The sequence below is a fragment of the Manis javanica genome, chromosome 16 (assembly GCF_040802235.1).
Source record: "Manis javanica isolate MJ-LG chromosome 16, MJ_LKY, whole genome shotgun sequence".
In the NCBI taxonomy this organism is placed as follows: domain Eukaryota; kingdom Metazoa; phylum Chordata; class Mammalia; order Pholidota; family Manidae; genus Manis; species Manis javanica.
Window position 1 is genome coordinate 38,336,714 of NC_133171.1, and position 24,223 is coordinate 38,360,936.

At 40.3% G+C, this 24,223-nt stretch overlaps 1 protein-coding gene across 10 annotated transcripts in view; it reads left to right on the plus strand.

Moving 5' to 3' along the window:
• PKHD1 (PKHD1 ciliary IPT domain containing fibrocystin/polyductin) overlaps positions 1 to 24,223 on the plus strand; it is a 421,695-nt gene that overhangs the window by 56,143 nt on the left and 341,329 nt on the right. For all 10 annotated transcript variants that reach the window (XR_012125992.1, XM_073224035.1, XM_073224036.1 and 7 more), the window contains 7 exons: positions 1,993 to 2,128; positions 6,113 to 6,308; positions 7,022 to 7,089; positions 8,242 to 9,843; positions 11,721 to 11,864; positions 16,782 to 16,998; positions 23,125 to 23,275. Coding sequence is in view for 9 of the 10 variants with exons in the window: in XM_073224035.1 (XP_073080136.1) it covers positions 1,993 to 2,128; positions 6,113 to 6,308; positions 7,022 to 7,089; positions 8,242 to 9,843; positions 11,721 to 11,864; positions 16,782 to 16,998; positions 23,125 to 23,275 (2,514 nt within the window). In the remaining variant the exon portion in view is untranslated. The remainder of the gene's footprint in view (positions 1 to 1,992; positions 2,129 to 6,112; positions 6,309 to 7,021; positions 7,090 to 8,241; positions 9,844 to 11,720; positions 11,865 to 16,781; positions 16,999 to 23,124; positions 23,276 to 24,223) is intronic.

The window sequence follows — 24,223 nt, forward strand, 5'->3', positions numbered from 1 at the left end:
TAGTGTAAGTTTTTCAGTGAATCATTTCTTAGAAGTAAATGAACTGATGTGACCTTTTCATCACCAGAGTATGCTCGCATTGTTTGTATTGCCTGTTCTGCTATGAAGCGGGAAGCTGACTCACCAATGGGACTTGTAATTAACATCAGTTATTTCTTTTAAAAGAAAACAACCAGGCAGTCCCAGTCCATGCTCTTAATGAATATTAGTGACACATAAATAAATGTGTCTAGTCTACATTCTGGATGTTGGTTTGCAAAACATATGTATCTTGTACTCTTACTTCTCTCTTAAGTGAACAACAACAGTTTTCACCACCAATTTTGTTTTCTGGCATTGATGTGATTGATGTGAACAGTAGAACTTAGAAATTTCTAGAATGTCTGGTTGCTATGAAATATATTTCTACTTATTCTCTAATGCTTCCCTTTTCCCTTAAAAACAAGTCCCTTAGCTTTCCCTTTATTATTCACTTACTTCTATTTCATAACCTATTAAAAGATTTGAATCCAGGCCCTTCCCTGGTACAGTTGGTATGATTCATGCTCACAGCTGAGGTTGAACTTTCTATTCAGAGTTGACTTCAGTGTCATCAACATTTCTAGCACGTCCATGACTCCAAAAGATGGCTGTTTACTGAACAAAAAAAGATCTCTGAAGAGAGGCTTTAGAATAGTCTTTGATCTCTGGCCATACATTTTAATTTTATCCAGTTACTCAAACATTATGAAATGTTAGCTTTTATATGTAAACTGTGTGCAATTCCAATATGTGATTGTTTTGTAATTTGTTTAACTATTCCTTATTATTGGACATTAAGATAATTTCTAAAATTTCCTACTTTAAACAACAGAGTTTTGATCATCCTGATAACTATATTTTTGGTTATATTTATTTTTCTCTGGATAAATTAAACTAAATTCTGAAGCTTTTGATATGTACTATCCAGTTGTCTGAAATTCTGTTTAAATTTATACTCCCATCCATCACTGTGAGAGTGTCTGATTTCTGAAGCCTTGGTCAATGCTAGGTATTAACACTTTAATATGTATGTAACATTTTAATGGATGAAATTTGTACTGTTTGGATATCTTTTACTAGAGAGAATAAATATTAAAACAAACTTTTAATTTTGGTCAAAGTAATACATGCAGTGGTTAAAAGAAAAATAGTGAAACAATCATGCTCTGTTATCCTTCTTCCCCCTTCTTCAAGTCCCATTTCTGAAACACCCATTTTTCATTCTTTTAAATATAGTTGCAATATGATTATTTTGTTAAATCAATAAATCATGTTTATGTTATTATAACTATTTCAAACAACAATGCCAAAAGAACCAGTTAAGATATATTTTCCTTTTTTTCTTGGAGTTTCTACTTTTTTCTTAACATGTCTTCTTTATAATAAAAATTCTTTATTAAAAAAAATCCATAATATTAGTTTTTTCCTTGAAGTTCTTTGTTCTCCTGCTTAACCTCACAGTTTCCTAGATAGGTTTATGCTACAGATCTCATCCTAGTGCTTCCGTTGACTGCTCTCCTCAGTGTATTCGCTGCTACTTGGGATTCATATCTTCTGCTTTTTTTTTGTCTGTTGTTTATTTAATGAGGTAAATGCCTTGAGGAACATCCTAAGAAAGAACATGTAGGAGGAATGTGTTCTGAGCACTCATGTATCTGAAAGTATTCTCACACTCTACAGATAGTTTAGCTAGGTATAGATGTTTATTTGAAATTGCCAGTTTTTGCAGAAACAATTGCTGTGTTATTTGCAAACCTTTTGTATTTACTTTTTAATCTGTTGGATGGTGACTTGCCTATTCTAAGTATTTGTGACTGTGTGTTTGTGCGGGAGAGTGAGAGAGAGAATTGAATGTAAATATACTCTTTAAGAACAGTTTTCTTGAAAGTAATCTTTTAAACTAATTCTATATGCACTTCTCTCAATTCAGTCTTATTTTCAGAGATTTGGTTTTAACAACTGATTTTTCAGGGCAAAGATGGACCCATTGTGAATGTGACTGTGATTGGAGGGGACCATTCTGCAGTTCTTCCAATGGCATTTACATATGTTTCCTCTTTAAATCCAGTGATTGTGTCTTTGAGCAGAAACAGAAGCAACATAGCAGGTAAAATACATGAACTGCCACATCTTTTTACCTGTAGCCATTGATCCTGCAAAAAAATGCAAAGAGTGGCCTATTAATTTTATTGTAGATAGTATTATATTTTGGATGGAAATTATTTTTCTGAAAACTAGGAGACTGCTATTTTCATCTTAGCCATCAATGAATAAATCTCCTTATATCTATTTTTTCCCTCTGTAAAATTAGGACTATTTCCATCATATAGATAACATGAGAATTCAAAGGCAGCAATTCAACAAATACTTATCGATCACCTATTATATGCCAATAATTGCATAGACATACAATAGACTTTAATCCTTGTCACTAATTTATAGGATTATTAGTCTCAGTTTTCAAGTGAGTAAACTAAGGAACAGAAAGAGTAAGTATCTTGTCTAAGATGTTACTTTTAGTAAGTAACAGAGTTGTAACTTCAATCTAAGCAATCTGGTTGCAGATTCGAAGAAGTCAGCTGTTTATAGCTTACTGTAACATATCATTTTTGGCATCAGGTTCTAATGCAGTAGTTGTTTGAAACGATTAGAGAACAGGGTGTTCTGATTAACCATGAATTCTTGAGATGTACTATGTATAAAAAGAATGAATTCTTTAGCACCCAACTACATGAAACAATTTAATCTTTGATAATTCAGATGATATGACAGAATTATAATAATTTGTTATCATGTATACTATATAGATTTGGATAAGTACCAGGTAAAACACCTTTCTGTCTAATTGAATACCAGATAATAGAGAGTTTATGGCAGCCATATCTATTTTATAAAAGACCAGTAAATTTCCCAAAGAAGAAGTCTTGCCTCAATTTTTCTGGCACTCTTTTGATTTTCCATTGCTCAACAGTGCATAAATAAAGGGAAGTGTCCTTTAGCTTCTCAATATTATTCAGCTCAGTTAGTACAGAAGAAGAATTTTTTGCCTCAGGCAACCAAAGTGTATAAAATTCCTCAGTGGTACAGATTCTTTCCAATGAAGGAGAAAAGGGAGGAGGGAGCTCCATGTGCTATTCAGATTTCCATGATTTTTGGCTTTTAATAAAATTTTCTACTTATAATGAAAAGAATAAATACATTGCATAAGCACCCCAAAGGCATCTAGGATTAGCCTGACAATTGACCACGAGCCCAAGGAGTTCATGTTATTGGTATATTACAACATAATGCATTATTTGCAGAATTTATACTTGCATTGAAATCTTTCTACAGGCAGAATGAAGAAGAACGTGTAATAAAATCTACAAAGAGTGGTAGCTTATTAGGAAAGTCTTTTTTGAAAGTCTCATCCAGGAGATGATGGTATTGATGATGACAGTGAAGCCAAATGGAAATCCAAGAGAGGAGGACGGGCAGGGGAAGGGGGAGGAAAAGTATCATGTGCAGGCTGGTCAGTGTGGTTTTTGTAGTCAGTCAGCACTGGATCTGAATGCATCCCAGCTCAGCCACTCCTTGGGCAAGATATTTAACTTGCTAGGTGAGAGTAGTTCTTCCAAGGTTATTGTGAAGCCTGAGAAAGGAGGACAAAGTACCTAGCCTGGGAACTAGTGCGGAGTAAGCAGTCGATAGATGCTTTGTTGAAGCACTCAAAAAATGCTTCATTTCGTCAAATGTGGAGTGTTATATAAATGAGCCCCAAATGGCTCTCTGTTAGCCCCATGTTGTTGACTTCTTCACAGCAGGCTGGACTCAGCTCCAAAACCTGTCAATGTCAAATTCAAATTTTTATATAACCAATTCTTTTAAATACAGCCCCCCAAGGCAGACTTTTAGTCTTTTAAAGCCTGCTTGCCTTGCCCATCCTGCAAAGCCATAGATAAAGAAGACCTGGGGCTACAAGACTATGCTATTGGTACCCTTCAGAGCTCTTCCACCCAGAGACTACCCACTGGGCTGCTGGGAGAAATCATCTGAACACAGAAGCCCCCTCCCACTCCCCTCCAGGTGATGCCCTCCCCCCTTCTGGGGGTGGTCTCCTGTGGTTGCCTCTGGAAAGTCTCAGCTGTGAGATTTCTGCAACTGTGCAAACCTGTCAAAGCAGCACCCACATACCAAAGCTCGTTTTCATGCTACTGCACCTTGTGGTCACGTCCTTTTCGTTGTTCAACCCTGGACTCCATCAAAGTCACTACACTGAAGCTTGAGATCTCACAGTAGAACGAGTTAGGGAAGACATGAAGTAGAAAGGGTATGGACCAAGGAGGAGAATGCAGCGAATTGAGGGCTTCTTGATGCTGTATGGTGCTAGAGCCTGTCCCAGGATAGCCAACTTGATCCTTCCAACAGACCAAAAGGGCTGGGCTTTGTTACCCTCTTACTGATGAAAAATCCAAGGCTTTGAGAACCCAAAGGGAGTCACGCACAGTCATAACAGTAGTGAAATGGCAGGCATTTGAATGTTCAGTCTTCTCATGTGCCACAACCCCTCCTCTGACTTTTCTCTATCAAGTACCCTCTTCTCCTCCTTATCTAATTGACTTAGATGTTCTGTAGGTGCCACCTTTGGTTTAGTTCTCAAAGGTTAGCAGCTAAATGAGCTTTAGAGATGCTTTTGCCCAAACTGTGTCTGAGTGGGCACACGGAGACCCAGGGAAGTTAAGTATTTATTTCTGCTTCCTCCATTACACACTTAATTTCTGGTTCTCTTTAAGGCTCCAGTTTTCTGCAGACTAGATTTCCTCTTCCTTATCTCTCCAATTGGTCTTACAGATAGGATGAAAGCTTCAATTATATCCTGTCTTTGCTTAGACACATTTGGGGGTCTTTGTGGTCCACTGAATTAAGTGGCTTTCTTGGTCTTTGGCCATAGAACCACCATCGCCTGGCCCATTCCCATAGATGCCCTAACTGTATGGACGTGTACCTGGTCTTCCAGACAGTTGATTCTCTTTCCTTCTCTCTAAGCCAGTTGATGATTAACTGAGAAAGTGCTACAAAAGACAGGGTGAAAATGTGAAGTTGTTAGAATTGGGGTAGAACACCCCTCAAATCATAAAATCTGGATAAATCGCCTATTCTCTATCAATTCCTCTTGGGATTTATCTACCAAACTGAATTTTAAGCACATTGTTGCCCATAAAGTTTTTCTTGATATTGAGAATGTTGCTCTGATTTTAACAATGTCACTGTTTAATTTTCACCTCTCTTATGGCATGTCTTGCACTGAAACTATGTCTGCATCTATTTTACTACACTTGAGGGCAGGGTGTGTGTTTAACATATTTTTGTGCTCTGAGTCACATGCACATCTCCCTCTTGGTACCCAATAAATATTTGCAGCAAAAGGAATTGAGTTAGGAGAGTTAGTTGCTAATTAAGTGAGAAAGGTGCTGAAATAGAAGATAGGGTTTAAAGCCTTGATATTTTCATTAAGAAGTTACGAGACCTTGGCTGCTAAACCTTAATTCCCTCAAAAGCTCAATGTCAGTCCTACTAACTGAGCCAAATATGTCATCAGGATCGTGTGAGGATCAAATGCGGTAGCATATGTGACAGCGCTCTGTAAACTGTGAAGTGCTGGACTCGTGTACAGCATTATTACAGGGTTCAGAAGATGCTAGAAGATACTAGAGTTCTAGAAGATACTAGAGCTTTAGACTTCTACCAGTGGAAAAGTGGAAGTACTTATGTACCAGTGGAAAAAAAGCACATGGGGTGCTATTTGGTGGTTATGAAGACAGCCCTCCAAACTACTTCTGAATCTGCCTCTGCATAGAGATAAGTTAGTGTGTCCTGAATAAAATTGTCTTGACAGGTTTGCTTTTTATGCCCTTGAGGTTATAGCCTGTAGCTCTATTAAGAGTTGTTAGAAGTTTCATGAAAAAAAGTTAGGTTGGCCCTAGAGCTCTTTAGAGTATTATGCACAGGGCTGACTGTGTATTTAATCCTAAAAGACAGTTTTAGAATTGAATGGGTGGTTGAGGCCACAAACCCATTATCACCAAGGCTAATGGATATTTTTCCAACACAGGAGGTGAGACCCTTTTCATCGGCATGGTGCTGCTGGCGAATGACACAGGTTTGGGTGTGGAAGTCCGCATCCAGGATACCTGGGCTCCAGTTGGTGTGCAAATGGCTCGGGGCTTGGAGGTGGTGCTGCCCCCTCTGCCTGCCGGTCTCTACAGAATCTCAGTCTCCATCAATGGGATCAACATTCACTCACAAGGGTGAGGTGACCCTTCATTGTAGGTCTGTTGGAGCGTCTAGTGATTCCACTGAGGGAGTCTGATTTTGAGTTAGGACTTTACATTTTTTCCCCTTCTTCTGAAATTGAGGGATAAACATATGGGAATCATAAAATCTGGACAAATCTTAGAGACCCTACAGGACTGTTTATTCTCAAGACCAAATCAGGGGACATTTCTGGTTTACCAATTGGGAAACAGAAACCTTTTTGAAACTGAGAGGTCATGGCTCTTGGTTGGGGAAGGTGGGCGGTGGGGTGGGCATCTGTATGTCTAGGGAGAGGAGTCGGTGCTTTAGGAAGAGTCTATTATTAAATAAGGCCTTCAATAAGATTGTGTCTTGGACTTTGAATAAATGGCTTACAGTATTGCACAAGCCATGCTCACATCATCTTTACTCTGAAGATCCCTCTACCCGGTATTTTCCCCAGAGGTTCCATTTCCTCATTCCAGAAAGTTAGCAGAACTGTACGGACTGGTGCTACCACACGGTACTGGCCCAGGAAAGGATCCCACACACCTTTCCCCCACCGTTTCCCTTCTCTCTGTTAGGATGGGCCATTCACACTTGGCTCCCCATCACTGCTCTCTGTCTCTCTTTTCCCCCAAACACATACATTGCTTCTCTCTTATCCCTTCCCTTCTCTTTTTCTGACTCTCTCGGTTATTTCCTAACCATCTCCCCATTTCTGCAGGGTTGATCTTCACATCCAGTATATCACAGAAGTTTTCAGCATTGAGCCTTGCTGTGGGTCCCTTCTGGGTAAGTGGCTCTGACGGGACTGATATCATTTATCCAGCATGTCTACTCACTGGTTATTCGGATTTTGTTCCTAGATTAATTAGCTAGCAAGACCAGAGACAGGGCAGCAGGGAGAGGAGGTGTACTCGTGCTCTGGGAACTGAGTGGTGTACTTCGAAGGGTGTGCAAACCCAGTGATTCCTTAGCCCAGAAAGCTCAGGAAATTACAGCATTTCTATGAAAAGTGGATGTGCCTCATTTTCTCTTTCTAATGGCAAGAGGCTGAAGTGTCTGTTGGGTCTCCTGTCAAATGGATACTAGAGCAACAAGGGAAGAACTTCCTGCTTTGGCTGGTTGGATAGTCCATGTGCGTGGGGAAGAGGAGTAAGTCTTAGGTGCCTTTACTTTCTTCTAGTGTCGCAGAGGAAGAGTCAGAGACGCAAATGACAATATGGGAGATGAAAGGATAAGACAAATGGGGAAATCTAGACAACGATTCATTTGCAGAAAGCTATATATTTGCATGTGAATAATCATTGTGATAGTGTATAAAATAGCATGTTATCCTTTTCTGAGTACAGGAAAATCCTTTTTAAAGCTGTTTGGCTATACCAAGAGTTGGTAATGATATGGGGTACGTTGCTCCAACCCCTGTCCTGAAGATAGAGTTTGGTTGTCCCCCAACTAGAGAGTAAGACAAAGTTTTTGAATGTATCAGCGGAATCACAAGCATGTCTCAGTGTTTCAGTGGCTCTGATATATTTTGATATGTCTTATACACACACATATGACTAATACATGGAATGTTGGAATAGTATATAGAATAATATAGAATATATGTAGAAGACTTTAACAAATTTGATTTTTCATTAGTGTATAAGTTGATAAAAATGGTGGCACCTAGGATCTATAAACATACTAGAAAATTTTGTCTGAATATCATGAACATCTTTTCATTATAACAATTTATATGGTTTTCCTATTATATGAATTTAGCCCATCTAACTCTTGCTGAAATGATCACAAATGTAGCAATGATGGGGTGAGGTGAAATAATTGAGGTGTCACCAACACCCGCCCTCCGCTTGGCTGCCTTTGGGGCTCACCCAGGTGCTGTGAGCCCCCAGTCTGGATATCAGCTCCTCAGTTTTGTTTCTGATATTCATGCTCTAGGTGGAACCGTCCTCAGTATCTCGGGAATGGGGTTCAGCAGGGACCCGGCTCTGGCGTGGGTGCTTGTGGGCAATCGGTCCTGTGACATCGTGAACTCGACAGACACCGACATCCTGTGTGAGACCCCGCCTGCCCCGCCTCGGCCTGATGGAGACAGGCTGGCTGTCCCGGCCCCCGTGGAGGTCTGGGCTGGCAACGTGGCCTCCACCCGAGGACCTCCCCCACGCCTGGTGGGAAAAGGCTTTACCTTCACGTATGAGGCCGCGGCCACACCGGTGGTCACTGCCGTGCGGGGAGAAATCACAGATAGCAGCCTGATGCTTTACGTGCAAGGAAGTAACCTCTCTGACTCGGTAATCATTCTGGGGGGCCTGAGCTGCCATCTCGGGATTTTCAGGAGCAACACGAGCCTATCTGGGTGCGCTTTGCCTCTTCGCAGTCTGGAGGCGGGCGTCTATCCCTTCCAAGTACGTCAGAAGCGGATGGGGCTTGCTAACATGTCTGCGGTGCCCCCGCGGTTTGTGGTGATGCCTCAGATAACGACCATCTTCCCGACGCATGGGTCAGCCTGTGGTGGGATGGCGCTCACGGTGAGGGGCTTGGCCCTCAGCTCTAGCAGGAGGTCAGTCCAGGTTGGATTTTCAGGTCCTTTTACCTGTGTGATTTTGAGTTTGGGGGGCCAGAGAGTCATCTGCCAGATGGACATGGTGGGAGACCCCTGGCCTGATGCTTCCTTCACCCTGAACATCACAGTCCTGGTCAATGGGCTACCCGGCAAGTGCCAGGGAAACTGCACTCTTTTCTTGCGGGAAGAGACAACGCCTGTTGTGGACGCCTTGACCGTTAGCATCAGGGGGTCCCTGACCACAGTGCTGGTGAGGGGTCAGAGGTTAGGCACCACAGCCGATGAACCCAGGGTGTTTGTGGACGATCATCTTCTCTGCACTGTGACTTCCTTTAATGCCAGCCTCGTGGCGTGCTGGGTCAGGGATTTGGCCCCAGGACCCCACTACCTATCAGCTTTACGTACAAGAAATGGGGATGCTTGTTTTGGTAATGTTTCTAGGCACTTCAACATCATGCCTCAAGTGTTTCATTACTCTCCCAAGAATTTCAGCATTCATGGCGGAAGCCTCTTGAGCATGGAGGGCTCAGCCCTGCGAGGACGGAACAGCACGGTCGTGTACATTGGCCAGCAGGCCTGCCTGGCGGTGAACATCAGCGCTGAGCTCGTCCGCTGCATCGTTCCCGCGGGGAATGGCTCTGCTGTTCTGGACGTCAGGGTGGATGGGCATTCATACCACGTGGGAGTCATTGTTTACAGCAGTGCCTTCACCCCAGAACTGCTCTCTATTTCTCGGACGGATGATGTCTTAACCTTTGCGGTGGCCCAGATCTCAGGAGCGAAGAATGTTGACATTTTTATTGGGCCGTCACCCTGTGTGGGTGTCTCTGGCAACCGCACGGTCCTGCAGTGCATGGTGCCCGCCCTTCCTGCCGGGGAGTACCACGTCAGGGGTTACGACCGCGTGAGAGGGGGGGCCTCCTCTGACCTGGTGTTCACATCCAGAGTGACTATTACAGCCGTGACCGAGAACTATGGTAAGTCAAGCCAATAAGACAGGGCGCTTTCTTTACGTAAGTGGATCAATAGCCACTCTCACTATTCTAGAGGCAGGAAATCGACATCAATCTGAGCCATCGAAGGAGAGAGTCCACTTGGCTTCTCACAGTACCAGTGTCTTCTGGAAACTCGCCTCTGCCCTGCTCCATGTATGAGGCTTTGTTTTTGTCAAGGGAATTGTGCATATTCTCTGACTGTGTGAGATTGTATTTTAATTTGATACATTAACCCAATTTTATTTGTGTTTTAAATTATATAATACCATTTACAAAAGTTCATAATTTGACAATTAAGTAGAACATGAGTGCCTTCACCTTTTTTTAGACCTGTATGCCAGTTTGAATTATTTTAAACTTATTAAGTATGATTAATTTTTATCATTTTGTAATAGTTCACAGGTGAACTCATAGTCCACCAATCACAGGACAATTGCAAGTATTATTCCATTGGTTGAACTTTTTTCTCCTTTTAGAACTACTGAAATTTGTGTTGCCTTTTCTCCCAATGACGGTTTTAGTTTCTGTTCCCTCAAAGGCCGTGCTGCCCTTGAGATAGCTCACATTTGATTGTGATGCGGAAACTATAGAGGAAATTTTGGGAGCCGAATCTTACACTGATGAAGTACTAGCCAAGCCATTTCTCAAACAAATTTGTTTGGTGTCAGTTGGGTGGCGTGCTGTGGGAATTGAGATTTTGGTCCCGAGTGTGACAGGAACTTACCTGGGTGACTCTTATAAGCCTCAGCTTCTCTATTTGATAAAGGGCTGGAGGCTCCCTAGCTGCCCCCTCTATGCTTTAAGATTCCATGATTTTTGTGGTGAGAGCAGGGATATGAAATGGATCCTAAGCCAAGTGTTGTTCTTGTGTTAATCTGGTGACTGTGCAGGTACCACCTAGACTTGACATGAAGACAGTAGAAACTGGAACTCTGTGTCAGTGGGGACTATAGGATGCTGGCATGTCTGAGAGTCCAGGTGACATTCAGCTTTATGGGCTCTTAGACTGAAGCGGAATATGTCTGTTAAGAATGATCCTGCTTTTACCCGTCAGAGACAGGTGCTCTCATACAGGATTGGGAGGAGTGTGAATGGGTGCAACATTATTTTGGAGAGAAATTTGACACTATCCATCAACAGAAAAATTTGCTTTTCCTTTGACCTAGAAATCCCACTTCTAAGAATTTGCAACAGTTTTACTCAAATAAGTGTATATCCACGGCAACACCATTCATTATAGCAAGAGAGGGGAAGAAATTATTAAAGTAGTAATCCATAGGAAAATTGCTAAATAAATTATGGCCTAGTCATATGGTGGAATCCCATGAATTCTGTAATCCCATAATAGAATTTTAATAATGAACAAGGTCTCTCTCTGTATCGTTTTGGAAAAATGTCTACACTATACCTTTAATTAAAAAAGCAAGTCTAGAAGAGTATGTATAGAAAGATCTCCTTGTATAAGAAATAGATATGCCTAGAAAATTCTGGAAGGATTCATAAGCAGCTATATATGGCTACCTCTGGGGAGTGATATAGGTGGTTAGAAGAACTATTTTCATGTTATACTCTTCTGAATAAAAAATTTAAAAACTAAGTAAACATTGATTTTCTATATAGAAACTATTGTATTTTTGGTTGTTGGATCTGACTGGGCTCTGACAGAACAAGGACACTAGGCTCTGGAAGCCAGACGTAAATGAGAAGAAACTCAGTAAATTAGGAACCTAGAGCCAGTTGTGTGGACTCCGGAGGGCATAGTAAGAATGATGGCAGCATGAAAGCGTGGATTTGACTTTTGACTTGGTGGAAAAAGAGATTTGCCTCTATGATCACGGACTTGTAATTTTGTTTTAAAGGCTGCCTGGGTGGAAGGCTCGTGCATGTGTTTGGAGCAGGGTTTTCTCCAGGGAACATCTCAGCTGCCGTGTGTGGCGCGCCCTGCCAAGTCTTGGCTAATGCTACAGTGTCTGCCTTCAGCTGCCTGGTTCTGCCCCTGGATGGTCAGTAAAAATGCCACATTTTTTTTAAAAAAGAGTACATATGAAAATGATGTTCTTTGGTTAACTCCACTTTTATAATTAATGCTGTACTGACTTTGAATTTTTCCATGTGGTCCTGGGAAAAGAATTTCTCTGTTCCCCATCTAAAATGGTAGTTAGAATCAGGGACCGTACCTATTAAAATGGTTCATAATAACTTTGTCATGTGACAATGAAAACTTTATCACTTGTGTTCTTGACTGTAGTCATCTGATGATGGAGCAAACAATCCTGAATTCTAAATACTAGTTTCGCTGACAGCCCCAGGCATTGCTGAGAACAGAATCCCTTGGTCTTGTTCTGAGGTGGGGCTGCTGGAAACATCTGCCTACTGGAGGTGCTAGGGAAGTGGTTAGATCATCCAGCTGGCTATCTCTTGCATATTGGCTGAGTGTTCTCAGTGCTTGAATTCTTATGACAGACAAAAGAGCCATTCTGAACATTCCCTTCCTATTCTGTAATGTCCGGGTAATTACCTGAGCCCTTATTCAGTAAACTGCCACGATTTCTCACTGCTCTGAGCCCCCCAGCCACCATGTACACTGTGCATGGGAAGCCAGGTCTTTGGTAGAAAGGAAGGTGAAAAGGTTTGATAGTCCATGATGGGTCCGTACAACACATGATCATTACCCACGGACCTTCAGAAAAAATGTCAAAGGGAAGAAATTACCATGATCGCTGCAGGACTAGCTTGATCAGGTGGTTGTCTTGTTTGCATAGTCATAGATGCTGTACCTGTGTACTTAGAAACCATAGATGCTGTACCTGTGCTTTCTGCATGGTGCTCTATGTCAGATTCCTAATGTACGTGTCTGCAACTTGAATGTGGGTGAAGGCTTGACGAAATGGTAAAAGGGTCATTTCATCTGAGCTTGGACAAAAGTTCCATGATGGGCAATATTTTAGTGATGGCAGTTTGCACTGTATCATTTTAGACAAGAAGGAGAAGGAAAAAGAGAAGGCAGAGGAGGGAAAAGAGGAGGTGGAGGGGGGAAAAAGAGGAGGCAGAGAAGCAATTCTTGTTTAAAGTACAAGAAATTGAGTTTCCTATTTTCATGTATGTAAGCAGAAAATATAGAAGTGGGATCTATTCCACTTAAGATGCTGCATTAGGAAACTTAAGATACAGAATTAACTTAAGTAGAGAATTTAAGTTGGAGACGCCTGTTTCATTCTCCGTTCTGACTCCTGTGCATAGAGCAGAGCTGGCCTGGTGTATGTGCAAAATTAATGCTTGATGAAAGAATAAATGAAGGAATTGGGAAACCTTGGAAACAAACATCAAGACTCCACATTTCTAGGTTCTAATTTTCATTAATACTGCTACAGTTAAAAAGAAAAAGCTTCCACATATAAACTGCTTAACTTTTAAAACCCCTTGGTATTATTTTAAGACACCTCATTTCAGTTAGATGTAAAAAATAAAAATTGCCAAGGTTCCAGGGTCAGGAAGATTGTGGTATTGGAAGTTGATAACTTCTAGTTGGAGCATAGTAGAATCATTGTATTTTAAAAGAGTTGACTGAGTTTTAGAAAAGGACTTGTCAAAATTCCTTGATTTTTAAGAGGAAGTGAGTGGGAGGCTGTAACTCTTACTATTGCCACTAGGTGTCACCAAACCCTCATTGAATGTGCAAGAGATAGTAATCTAGGGAGATAATTTGACTTATTTTCCTCTTTCATAAAAAAAAAGTTTTTAAAGACTTTTAATTGCAGTATGTAAAAATGGAGAGGAACTTGTGAAAGCCAACTCTATTGGTTTCTTAACTTCAGATATGGACGATTTTGGGGGATTGTACCAACATGCTGAAATTGTGTAATTTTTTCCCTAGTAAATAGGTCTATAATGCACATCAAATAGTCAAAGGGAGTGTGTTTCACAAATTATTAAAAACTACCAATAATGCCTCTGCTTTCAGACAGGATTTCCTATGACCAATTTAGTTAAGAATCTATTATAGTTAAAAGGATTTTTTTAGAGCACACTTTCATAGCAGCAACCTTTATGTGTATTTCACAGTTGCCATTCTCAGAGAAGTCCGGCCTTTTACCTAACGCATGCTCCCCAACTCTTAGTTTTTTTCTCAACCTTCTTCAACAGGCCTTACAGAAAGCTGAATAATCTCATTCCTTCTAATGCAGGGTTTCTCAATGGTATTATTGAGAATATAATATTATTATTGTTGTTACTGGAACAGTGACAGCTGCATCACCTTGGGAGTTTGTTAGAAATGCAAATTCTTGGGCCCTACTTTCCACCAAATCAGAAGCTTTCCACCACGTAAACATTTTGATATTTCTCTTCTGAGCCCTCTCTGAATTTGACATTCTTTCTTAATTTGAAGTCCAAAACTAGTAGGTCTTCTGTATAATCTGGCCACATATTTGTTTTTAAAATCACATCGCTGTCTTGTTGATTTATAATCTTTCTGTTACCTATTATTATTGCAAGGTTTTTTTTTTCTTCTCTTTTCTAACACGGCTCATGCACAGCTGGATTTTCCTTGTCCTATATGTGTATGAGTTCTTTTTTTCTTCTGTGGCTTACTGCCTTATTATTTTCATTGGGTCTTTGTTTATTACTGTTCATTTCCCTAATTTACACAGGTCACTTTGAGTTCTGACACCCACTTTGATTTTGTTCTTCAGTTTGACTTTGCACAATAAAGAAAGCAATGTTTCCCATTCCAGGTTGTAGATGATGGCCTAGAACTCAAACTTGCCTAAGTACTGTTTGGCTTGTTCTAGCGTTACAGTACTAATGTTTTCTTTACCTCGGTGGGCAGGGGGCATGAAAGGTGGAGCTCTAGAGGAAATGTTCTTGCTGCTTTTGGTGTTGTCTCTCTTTGCTGTTCCCCAAACTATACTTCTAATAAATGAAGAATTTTACTTGATCACTTGATGGGTTGCTAAAACATATTGTTCAGTGAAAGTAATATGTTGTATTTGTTTAAAATTAGCAGGATCTTTGGGCTTCAGGTATTTTGCATTTACATCTTGAATTATACCGCACAACTTCTTCATGGAAACTTTAACTTTTCGATGAGGCATGGAAAGCTGAAGTGATAAGGTCATACTACTAGTTAGTAGCAGAAACTTGAGTAAGATTCATGGCTTCTGATCCCCAGCCTTGGGTACTTTTCATAACTTACCTTGTCATTTTGGATCCATCTAATCACCCATAATGAGTTCATTATTTTATAAGTGTTGAGCCTGTTTTTATTTGCTTTACGGCTCACTAACTGGAAAGTTCTCATGTTTTGTCTATCCATATGAGAGTCCTACTGTCAGTCATTTTAATTGCTATAATTCAGTTGGAACACATTCACAGAGAACCTACTATGTGTCAGGTGCTTTAGAATGTACCAGCAACAATAATATTTGTGCGTGATTGAATAATTGCAAATCCTCCTACATGTGCTTATCTCATTTACCTCTTGCTTCACGCAGCACTGTGATGTAGGTAGGGCAGCTTAGGTTCAAGCACACAGTCCTGGGTAACATCTGAGTACCTGCAGGGACAGGAGAGTTGTAGACTTGGAAGGCTATAGAGATTTATCTTTTTTCATTCTTCACCTTATTAAGGTTTTCAGACAAAATTGCTCCAAAACCATCTCACATAGAGACTTATCTTCCTGTTGAAGGTTATTGCCAGTCAGCCACCTTCACCTTTTTTGTTTTTTTCACAGTGTCTCAAGATTGAGAAAGAAATGGCCTAATGATCAAAGGGCTTCAAATAACTGTCTTTCTTCTTAATAAAATGTTAATAGTCAAAATTATGTGAAAATTAAGAACTTATACTGATTAAGATTTCCCATCAAGAGAATGAGAAGTCTAGCCACAAACCTGGAGAATGTATTAGTAACCACATAAACTCTGTAGGATTAATACCCATAATATATAAAGAGTACTAAGAAATAAGAAAAAGACAAACATTTCAATAGAAAAAAGGCAAATCACAGAAATAGGAATTTCATAGAAAAGAAACATGAGTATTACTATATTACTAAACATATAAAAAGTTGGTCAGCTTAAGAATTAATGATGAAAATGCAAATTAAGACCACTGAGATGTCATTGTATTCACACTGGACTGGCTAAAATTAAGAGTCTGATATCTTAAGTGCTGACAATTATGTGAGTTAATGGAAACTCATAAATATAGCTGGTAGGAGGGTAAAATGGCACAATCACTTTGAAAACAATAATGCATTATCTTGTAAAGTTGAACTTATATCTACTCTGTGAACAAGCAATTTTCTTTAAGCCATATACCCTAAAGGAAATTTGTACATGTTTGTAGTAGTAAAAACTGGGAAATACCTAAAAGTGCACTGGGAAGAGAACAGATAAAATATATTGTAGTCCTTTCACTCAGTACAGTATCGAACAGCAGCAAAAATGTATACGCAAGAGTTACATTGATAATTTAGATAAATCTTGGAAGCATAATATTTAATAAGAAAAGCAGGTCCAAGACTATGTCACATATTCTCTCAGGAAGCTCAAAAAACAAGTAAAACTCAACAGTCTCTCCTTTAGGAATACAAACCTTTGTAAGAGAACTATTAAAAAAATGCAAGTGGTTGTTTCTGAGGACGAGGAAGGTGACAGGCTTGCCGCGGTTCAAGAGCATCTCCACTGCTTTGTTGGCTGGTATATTCACATGAATTCTTATGATGATTCATATTTTACAAAAACCTTACTTATAATCTTCTGTATGTATTATGTACACATATTGCATTTTTACAAAAAGGAAACTGGTAACTTAATTTTCCTGTTGGTTAAGAGACACCCATGAACTGTGTTCATCTAGCAGTGTGAGGTGCCAGTTTTTCTGCGATTGTTTCGTAGCCTAATGGTGAGCTTTTCCTACAGTGTCCCTGGCTTTCCTGTGTAGCCTGAAGCATGAGGAGAGCTGTGAGGCCTTCAGCTGCACCTACGTGCGGTGTGATTTGACTGTTGCTGTGGGGACAGAGAGACTGCCTGATCCATGGCCTTACCTCTATATTTGCGAAGAATGTTCCCGATGCATCTTTGCACAAAATCGTTGGACAAAGTCAGTCTTGCCATCATTCTCAGGCCTCTTCATCAGGTAACCCTGTCCTCTGCCTCCCTGACCTTAGCCACAAATGCATGGCCAATGGACTGACGGAGACGTCACGACTATGGGCTGGGTGGACATGGACACTGAGGCCCACCACTCTGGCTGGAGGGACCGTTGCACTGAGGATTCTAGCCAGCCTGCATATCAAAGCATCTCCTGTCTTTTCAAGTGTTCAAGAGAACATCTGAAAAATCTGCCCAGTAAACAGCCCGCTTTGTTCTTGCTTAGATTTTAATATTTATCTTCCGATCCAAAGCAACATCTGGTGAATGCCAATGGGGAAAAAGATTAGACATTATGAAAAACAGAAGGCTGTCTTTTCCCTTTTCTTTTTTCTTTTCTTTCCAAACAGATTCACAAGTATGAAAAAAAGTCATAGAGAAATCCAACAGATTGTACATTGTTTATTCAAAAGAAGGGGGGATGTGTAGGCGGGATTACTGTGGGTCTAGGATTTAGAGGCTCTAAGCTTATAAGGACTTTTTGAATGTAAAAAAAAAAACAAGCAAACAAAGTAAAAACCACAACTTTCCAGGTAAAACCCTCTTTTATAAACAAATTTTTAAAAAGTGTGACCATGTTGGTAACTCAGGATGGCCTTAATTTTCCCCAATCAGTTGTTGTTCAATCAGTGTGAACATTGCCCTGATTCCGTCTTTATTTTTTATCTAGACAGAGTCTACACTTGATTATTTAATGAAGGCCTATTTTCCCATTAAAAATAAATCCAAACAAGACCAATTACCCAGAATGAAAGCGATAACCATTCTTTTTCATGGTTGTCTGACTTTCTGATGTCCTGAGAGAGACAGTCTTCGTTTTAGTATGAATTTTCCACCTGAAGTTTGTGTTTAGACAGAGGAAGAGAGGAGCCTCCGGGCCTGAAGGCCACGTGGGAAATGGGGTGCTGGAGTAAGACTGGATTTCAGGACTCACTAATGCTGGGTACCAAGAAGTATGTGTATGTCGGCAGCCACTCGCCCCACTGAATTTGAGGACTTTATCTAGATTCCCAAACTGTCCTTTGGAGATCTGTGCCCTTTGTCTTCACTCTAGGAGGAGGCTGGGGCCGTTGAGCCTCAGACCCTATTGACAGTTAATGCCCTCATCTGTTAATATCACTTGACAATATGCACTGATAACTTTATAATTCTTCATGCTCTATAATTTCTTCATCACACTCTATAATTCTTTGTACTAGTCATTTCATGTCTGGGATTTTACAAAAGCAATTAGAAATATGTAATATTTATGAAAAACTATCCTTGAGTTTTAGGAATAATAACAAAAAATTCAAATGAAATGTGTTTAGTAATAAAGAATGCATTCAAATGATAATATACTAAGAAGCTTTTAAAAATCATGGTGCAAAATATTTAACCAAAGAGGGAAATGCTTACAATATTTGGAAAGTGAAAGGTGCAGGTCACAAAATAGTGTACTGATTTAATCCAAATGGTGTATATAATGCATATATATACATATAACAGGTGATTAGAAGAAAGGCTCGAAGGATGTACTGTAAAACATTGATGGTGCCTCTCCCCAGGTGGCTGGAGTAGTGATCATATGTTTATTTTCTTCATTGAGTTCTTATGTATTTTTTCCTAATCTGCTAAAGATGTACTAATTCAACATCCAGGAAATACATTGTAAACTATACAAAGGGCATTAAGAAAATCTTGTAGCAAATGACTTACCTTGATTCCTCTTAAGATTATAGTTTGCAAACCCAGAGATCAACTTTCTAGGATATTTGCAAGGAACCCATTTCCATTAAATGCCTGTCTTTCTGGCAGCCACTACCTGGATGGATTTGATGTTATTTGGCAAAGTTAGGCATATGTATCTGTGGCAAGAATATGCCCAGTTCATCCATCCATCCATTCACCTAGTATTTTTCAAGCACCTCCTATGTTCTAGATACTGGGCCAGGAGTTAGTGACTCAACAGAGAATAAGGTGATAAAGCCCCTGCCATTAAGGGTAAAGAGGGAGCCAGACAATGAAGAAGATGATCGCAGGTTGTGATAATGGCTATCAAGTGATAGGAAATAATGGGGGGCTACAGTAAACTATGAGCTCAGAGGAGGTGTCTCTGAAGGAGAGTCAGTATGGAGAGTCAGGGAATGGGGGCAGCAAATGCAAAGGGCCCATCAAGGATCATGAACGGTCAGAGGCCACAAGGGCAGGAGTCCAGTAGGAAGGGAAGTGGCTCTAGATGAGCTTGGGCAGGTATGTAAGGCCTTGGAGGCCTTAGTAAGGAGTTCAGATTCTATTCTAAGTACAGATTAAGTATCTTCTGAAGTCTACACAGGCATGCAGGGTCAGGACTGGAGCTCGAAGCTTCTGACCCACAGTGTACTTAGCATGACCCGGAACTGTCAGCATCAGTGATGAGAGACTTGTGGAGTTGTGCAGGTTCAATGAGATTTCAGAACCATAGGAAGCATTTTCAGGCTACAGTAAGAGAGATAGAAGGACTGCACGTGTTTTTATTGCCTATCTGGAGACCGTATCCAAGAAGATTATCTGCTTGCTTTTGGATCTGATCAGACCAACTGCAAGAGCACTAGATGGGGAGTCAGGAAACATAGGTTCTAGAACTCCCTTTGCCACCATTTGGGGCAAAGGATTTTACCATAATCCCTCAAAATAAATATCTGTGTGCATGGGTATGTGCATGCACATCTGTATCATCTAAGGCTCTGTATCTCTCACTATAAAGCTGTATGTTTTACATATATGTTTATGTTTATACTTAATTCATAGGATTATTGTGGAATAAAACACGGAATAGTAGCTTTAAGAGACTTTGAAATTTTGTCAGTGTTAGTATGTTTTTGATGTCCTGGTGCATCTGCTAATTTTAGTGATGGCTTTTTAATGAAAAAAGTCTCTTGTGAGATAATCAGGGAAAAATACAAGAAGAAATAGGAGCCCAATGCCTATTTAAAAAGTCTAAGCTAACAGAAAGGGGTTTAAACTCTTTCAGAGCAAGAGGAACATGATTAGGGCAGACAGTGAATTGATAATGACAAATGAAAGAAGAGCAGAGGAACTTACCCCATTTTACTCGAACCCCTTGTTGATGAAAAGCCTGGAAAAGGCAGAAGAAAGCTCATTAGGAGGGTGGAAGCCCATGATCAATAAAGATTGTAAAGGAAGTCAGTCTCCTCTCCTTGAGTTCAAGTGGCATCCCAGATCATTTCTATGCTAAGTACAAGACTTGTCGGTAGGATTGAGGATCCACTGAGGTAATAAACATAAGAGGCGTGCACACAACAGAGAGAGGTGATGGGCAAATATTCTTTCATTTTCCTAAAAAAGGGGAAAGGGGAACTTCAACTATGCTTATGTTATCCCTAACAACATTCTATAATGAATTATTCATCATATGGTTTGTGAGTCTTCAGAAATGAAGGTACAGATCTTCCTTGACTTATGGTGGGATTACATCCCAATGAACCCATTGTAAGTTGAAAAATATTTTAAGTCAAAAATGCATTTAATATACCTAACCTACTGAACATTGTAGCTTAGCCAACCTACCTTAAACATGCTCCGAACAGTTACATTAGCCTGCAGCTGGGCAAAATCATGTAACACAAAGCCTATTTTATAAGTAAGTGTTCAATATCTTATGTAACTTATGTAATTTATTGAATGATGTACTGAAAAGTAAAAAGCAGAGTGGCTGTATGGGCACAGAATGGTTGTGAGTGTAACAGGGGATCGGTGGTTCACTCTCGTGGTCATGTGGCTGACTGGGAGCTGTGGCTCAGTGCTGCTGCCCAGCATCATGAGAGCATCAAACGGCATATTGTCAGCTCAGGAAAAGATCAAAATTCAAAGTTTATAGTATAGTTTCTACTGAATACATATTGATTTTGCTCCATCATGAAGTTGAAAAATTGTTAAGGTGAACTATTGTATTTAGGCGACTATCTACAGCTCTCTGGGAACTGATTCACAAGGAACATGATGGTGTGGCAAACCAACTTCTTTTCTTTTCTCATGGGTTTATAAGCAATTTGTGATGGAAATATACAGAGAGAGCTCACACAACCGGCATTCCAGGAGCAGATGCTGTTGTTATCCTGTGGCTTTGTCTACCCACTGGATGATGGCTTAGTTGAGTAGATTTGTAGCTACATTACAGGCTCCAGATTCAAAGTGTTTTGGAGCAATGGGTGCACATCAGCGAGATAACATGTAACAATCATGAATGTAAGTTCGCACATTTACATTTCAATAATAATACCACCACCACCGCTACCAACAAAAACTATGGCAAGACCTGCCTTTATTGGACACTTATTATAAGCCAGATTCTGTGCAAATCACATTGTCAGCTGCATTTCACTCTGTCCTCTCAACAGCTCTGTAAATAGTCACTCTCGTGATTAGTAACTCCGCTTTATAAATGTGTAAACCAAAGCTTAGAGAGTCATGTCTTTAGTATGTCAGACAGATGGTGAATAACTGCTTGGGAATTCAAATCTACCACGTCTGCTTCTAAGCCTAACCTCTGTCTCCTAATGCCTCTCGGGATATCAGCTAAACAAATACAGTGTGGGGAAATTCTCAGGTACTTGTGGCTCTAAGATGTTGAGATTACCACCGTCTTAATTTAAGCATGGGGCTACAAAATGAACCACAGAAGTGCTGGGTGCCATAGGAGGGAAGGCTCAGCTGAAGGGAGACCCCAGCGTAAGCCATGTATGTTCAGTTCTGGGCCACATGATGCTGAAATATTGACAATCTGTGAGAGGTCTAGAGAACAGTGGGGAAGTCACCATTGGGTGGATTTGGAGTTGGGAATATTTTTCCACGAAGAAGATGGAATAAGTAGGTATGGTAGCTATCCTGCTCAATACTTCCAGCAAACTGTGGGAGAATCATTTTGACACTGATGTGAAAAGAGGTGCTCTAGTTCCACATGATTTATAGTCTCTCAATCAGTGACCTTTTGCCCTTTTCATCACCCTTCCTGGTTTTCCCACAGGATCTGCCCTCTTTGTGGCTGATGTTCAATCGGCATGGCAAAACCTGAGAATACTGCTGTAGAAGACAGGACGCTGGGTTCTAATCTTAGAGATGCTGTACTTTTGTGTTTGACTTTAGGCAAATCCCCCGATCTCTTTGGGTTACTGATTGTAATGTCTCTGTCTACTTTACCTGCTGAAATGTGATCATACACATGAAATTGTTGAAAAGCATAAAACACCATGCATTATTACTAATAATCTTTGAGTTAGTTGCAACAATGTCTGAAGCCAGGATTATTCTTGACTAAATATCACACCTGTTGGGGAAAATATCCTCTATATCCATGCTCTCACCTCCTCTAGACTGAATATTTTTAGATTTTTCTATAGTGCTACACTGCTGCTTTTCATTTTAAATCCAGTCTGGATTCTTTATTCAGAGCAAGAGGACTTTTAAAGTGAGTGGCTGGTAGTATAACTGGCACATATATCGAATCTCCTTAGTCTGGGCTGTTAAGTAAGTTTAATTAATTTACTAAGTTAATGTTCCACTGCTAGCAACAGAGCCTCATTGCCATCAGCTGGGGAGAGGGAATTGAAAGCCTAAATGAGCTCATTTTTTCACAGTTGGAATTAGGGACCAGTTAGCCAGTTGTATGGGTTTCCAATTTCTCCATCTGCCCTGGGGGGATTCAGGCAATTCACTCCCCCAATACTAAGTGTGAGTAAGAACAGAAAGAGGAAAGGGGAAAAGATAAAAAAAAACCAAAAACCCAACTCTCTCCAACATTTGCTTCCATTTTTGGAACTGAAAGTACTGTGCATGCCTGGCTTGTTAAGGTGGGGTTGGAGAAGCTTTTGCTAATGTTCCTAATGGATTTGGAAAAGAGAAAGGCCTAGTGAAAGATATTTACCATGTGTATTGTCATTGCAGGGTGTGCAGATAAAAGGAAAACAAATAAACAATAAAAGAATGGAAACAAAATTACAGAAATTTGCAAAATTTGACAAATGGTGGCCTGTAGTTGCCACAAGCTAATGGCTTGCAATGATTAATAAGAGTAAAAATAATTGCATTTCATTAAGATTGATGACACCCCATTTAACCTCCCCTCTCGTTTCAGCCCTAAAGTGGAAAGAGATGAAGTTCTCATCTATAATAGCTCTTGTAACATTACCATGGAAACTGAGGCAAAGATGGAGTGTGAGACGCCTAATCAGCCAATTACCGCCAAGATTACTGAGATACGGAAGAGCCGGGGCCAGAACACTCAGGTATAATCAAATCTTTCTTACAGACTGATTCAAACAGCTCAAATTAAATTTGTAATATTGTGTACATTAAAAAAACAATTTAGTCCAAATGGCAGCGATATATAATATTAAATGCTCTCAAACTTTGAGGAGCTGGTCTAATGCACAACATCTGAATTCATCGTTAACTATGGTTAATCATATATTTTCTCAAAAATAAATGAGTGTTCTCTGGGCTCTTTTAAAGCAAATTCTGAGCAGATAATCTCAGCATTTTGTCCTGCTTTCTGTGTGCATATTTGAAAGGGTCTCTCTCTGGTTTATTTCTTCATGAAATAAATGGCCTACAATGTAGCCAAGCCTTTCTGGAACGTTTCCAAATCACTCGGCCATCCTCAGTTGATGGAATGACAGTGTCTGCTGGTCTGTCCAGCTCATTTCTGTTCCGGGGAGAGCAGAGTGGAAATTTAGGGCTTCCGAGGGGAGAACCTGGCAATGAGAACTGAAGAAGATTTCAGAGTCATTTGGTCCAGCCTCTCTACCTCCATAGATCCTTTGTGAAATCATCTGACCCACCTACCTCCGAGCAGTTGCTTTAAGAATGTGTTCTTAAAAGTCCCCAGAGAGAGATTCCACAGCTTCCAGAATTTTCCAGAATCAGTATCAGAGGTTGAGGGTTCTTTGGAAAGATATCAGATAATCTTTTACAATTCACGGGGCTTCTTACGGCACACAGATAAAAATATTGATTGAGCACCTACTCCCTTAGGTGCCTTTCTCTTTGTGAAAGGAATGCTCAGATTTTTCTCTTTTTGTCTCCTTTCTTTGGAACAAACATTCATTGGGTGTCTGTTTCGAGCCGCATACACACCTGATTCTCTCATGAATGCTGCTGCAGTTAAACCTTCCCAATCCCAAACTAGACTGTGTGGGATCGTAAGGCATACTTTTCCGTAATTCTGAAGTAGT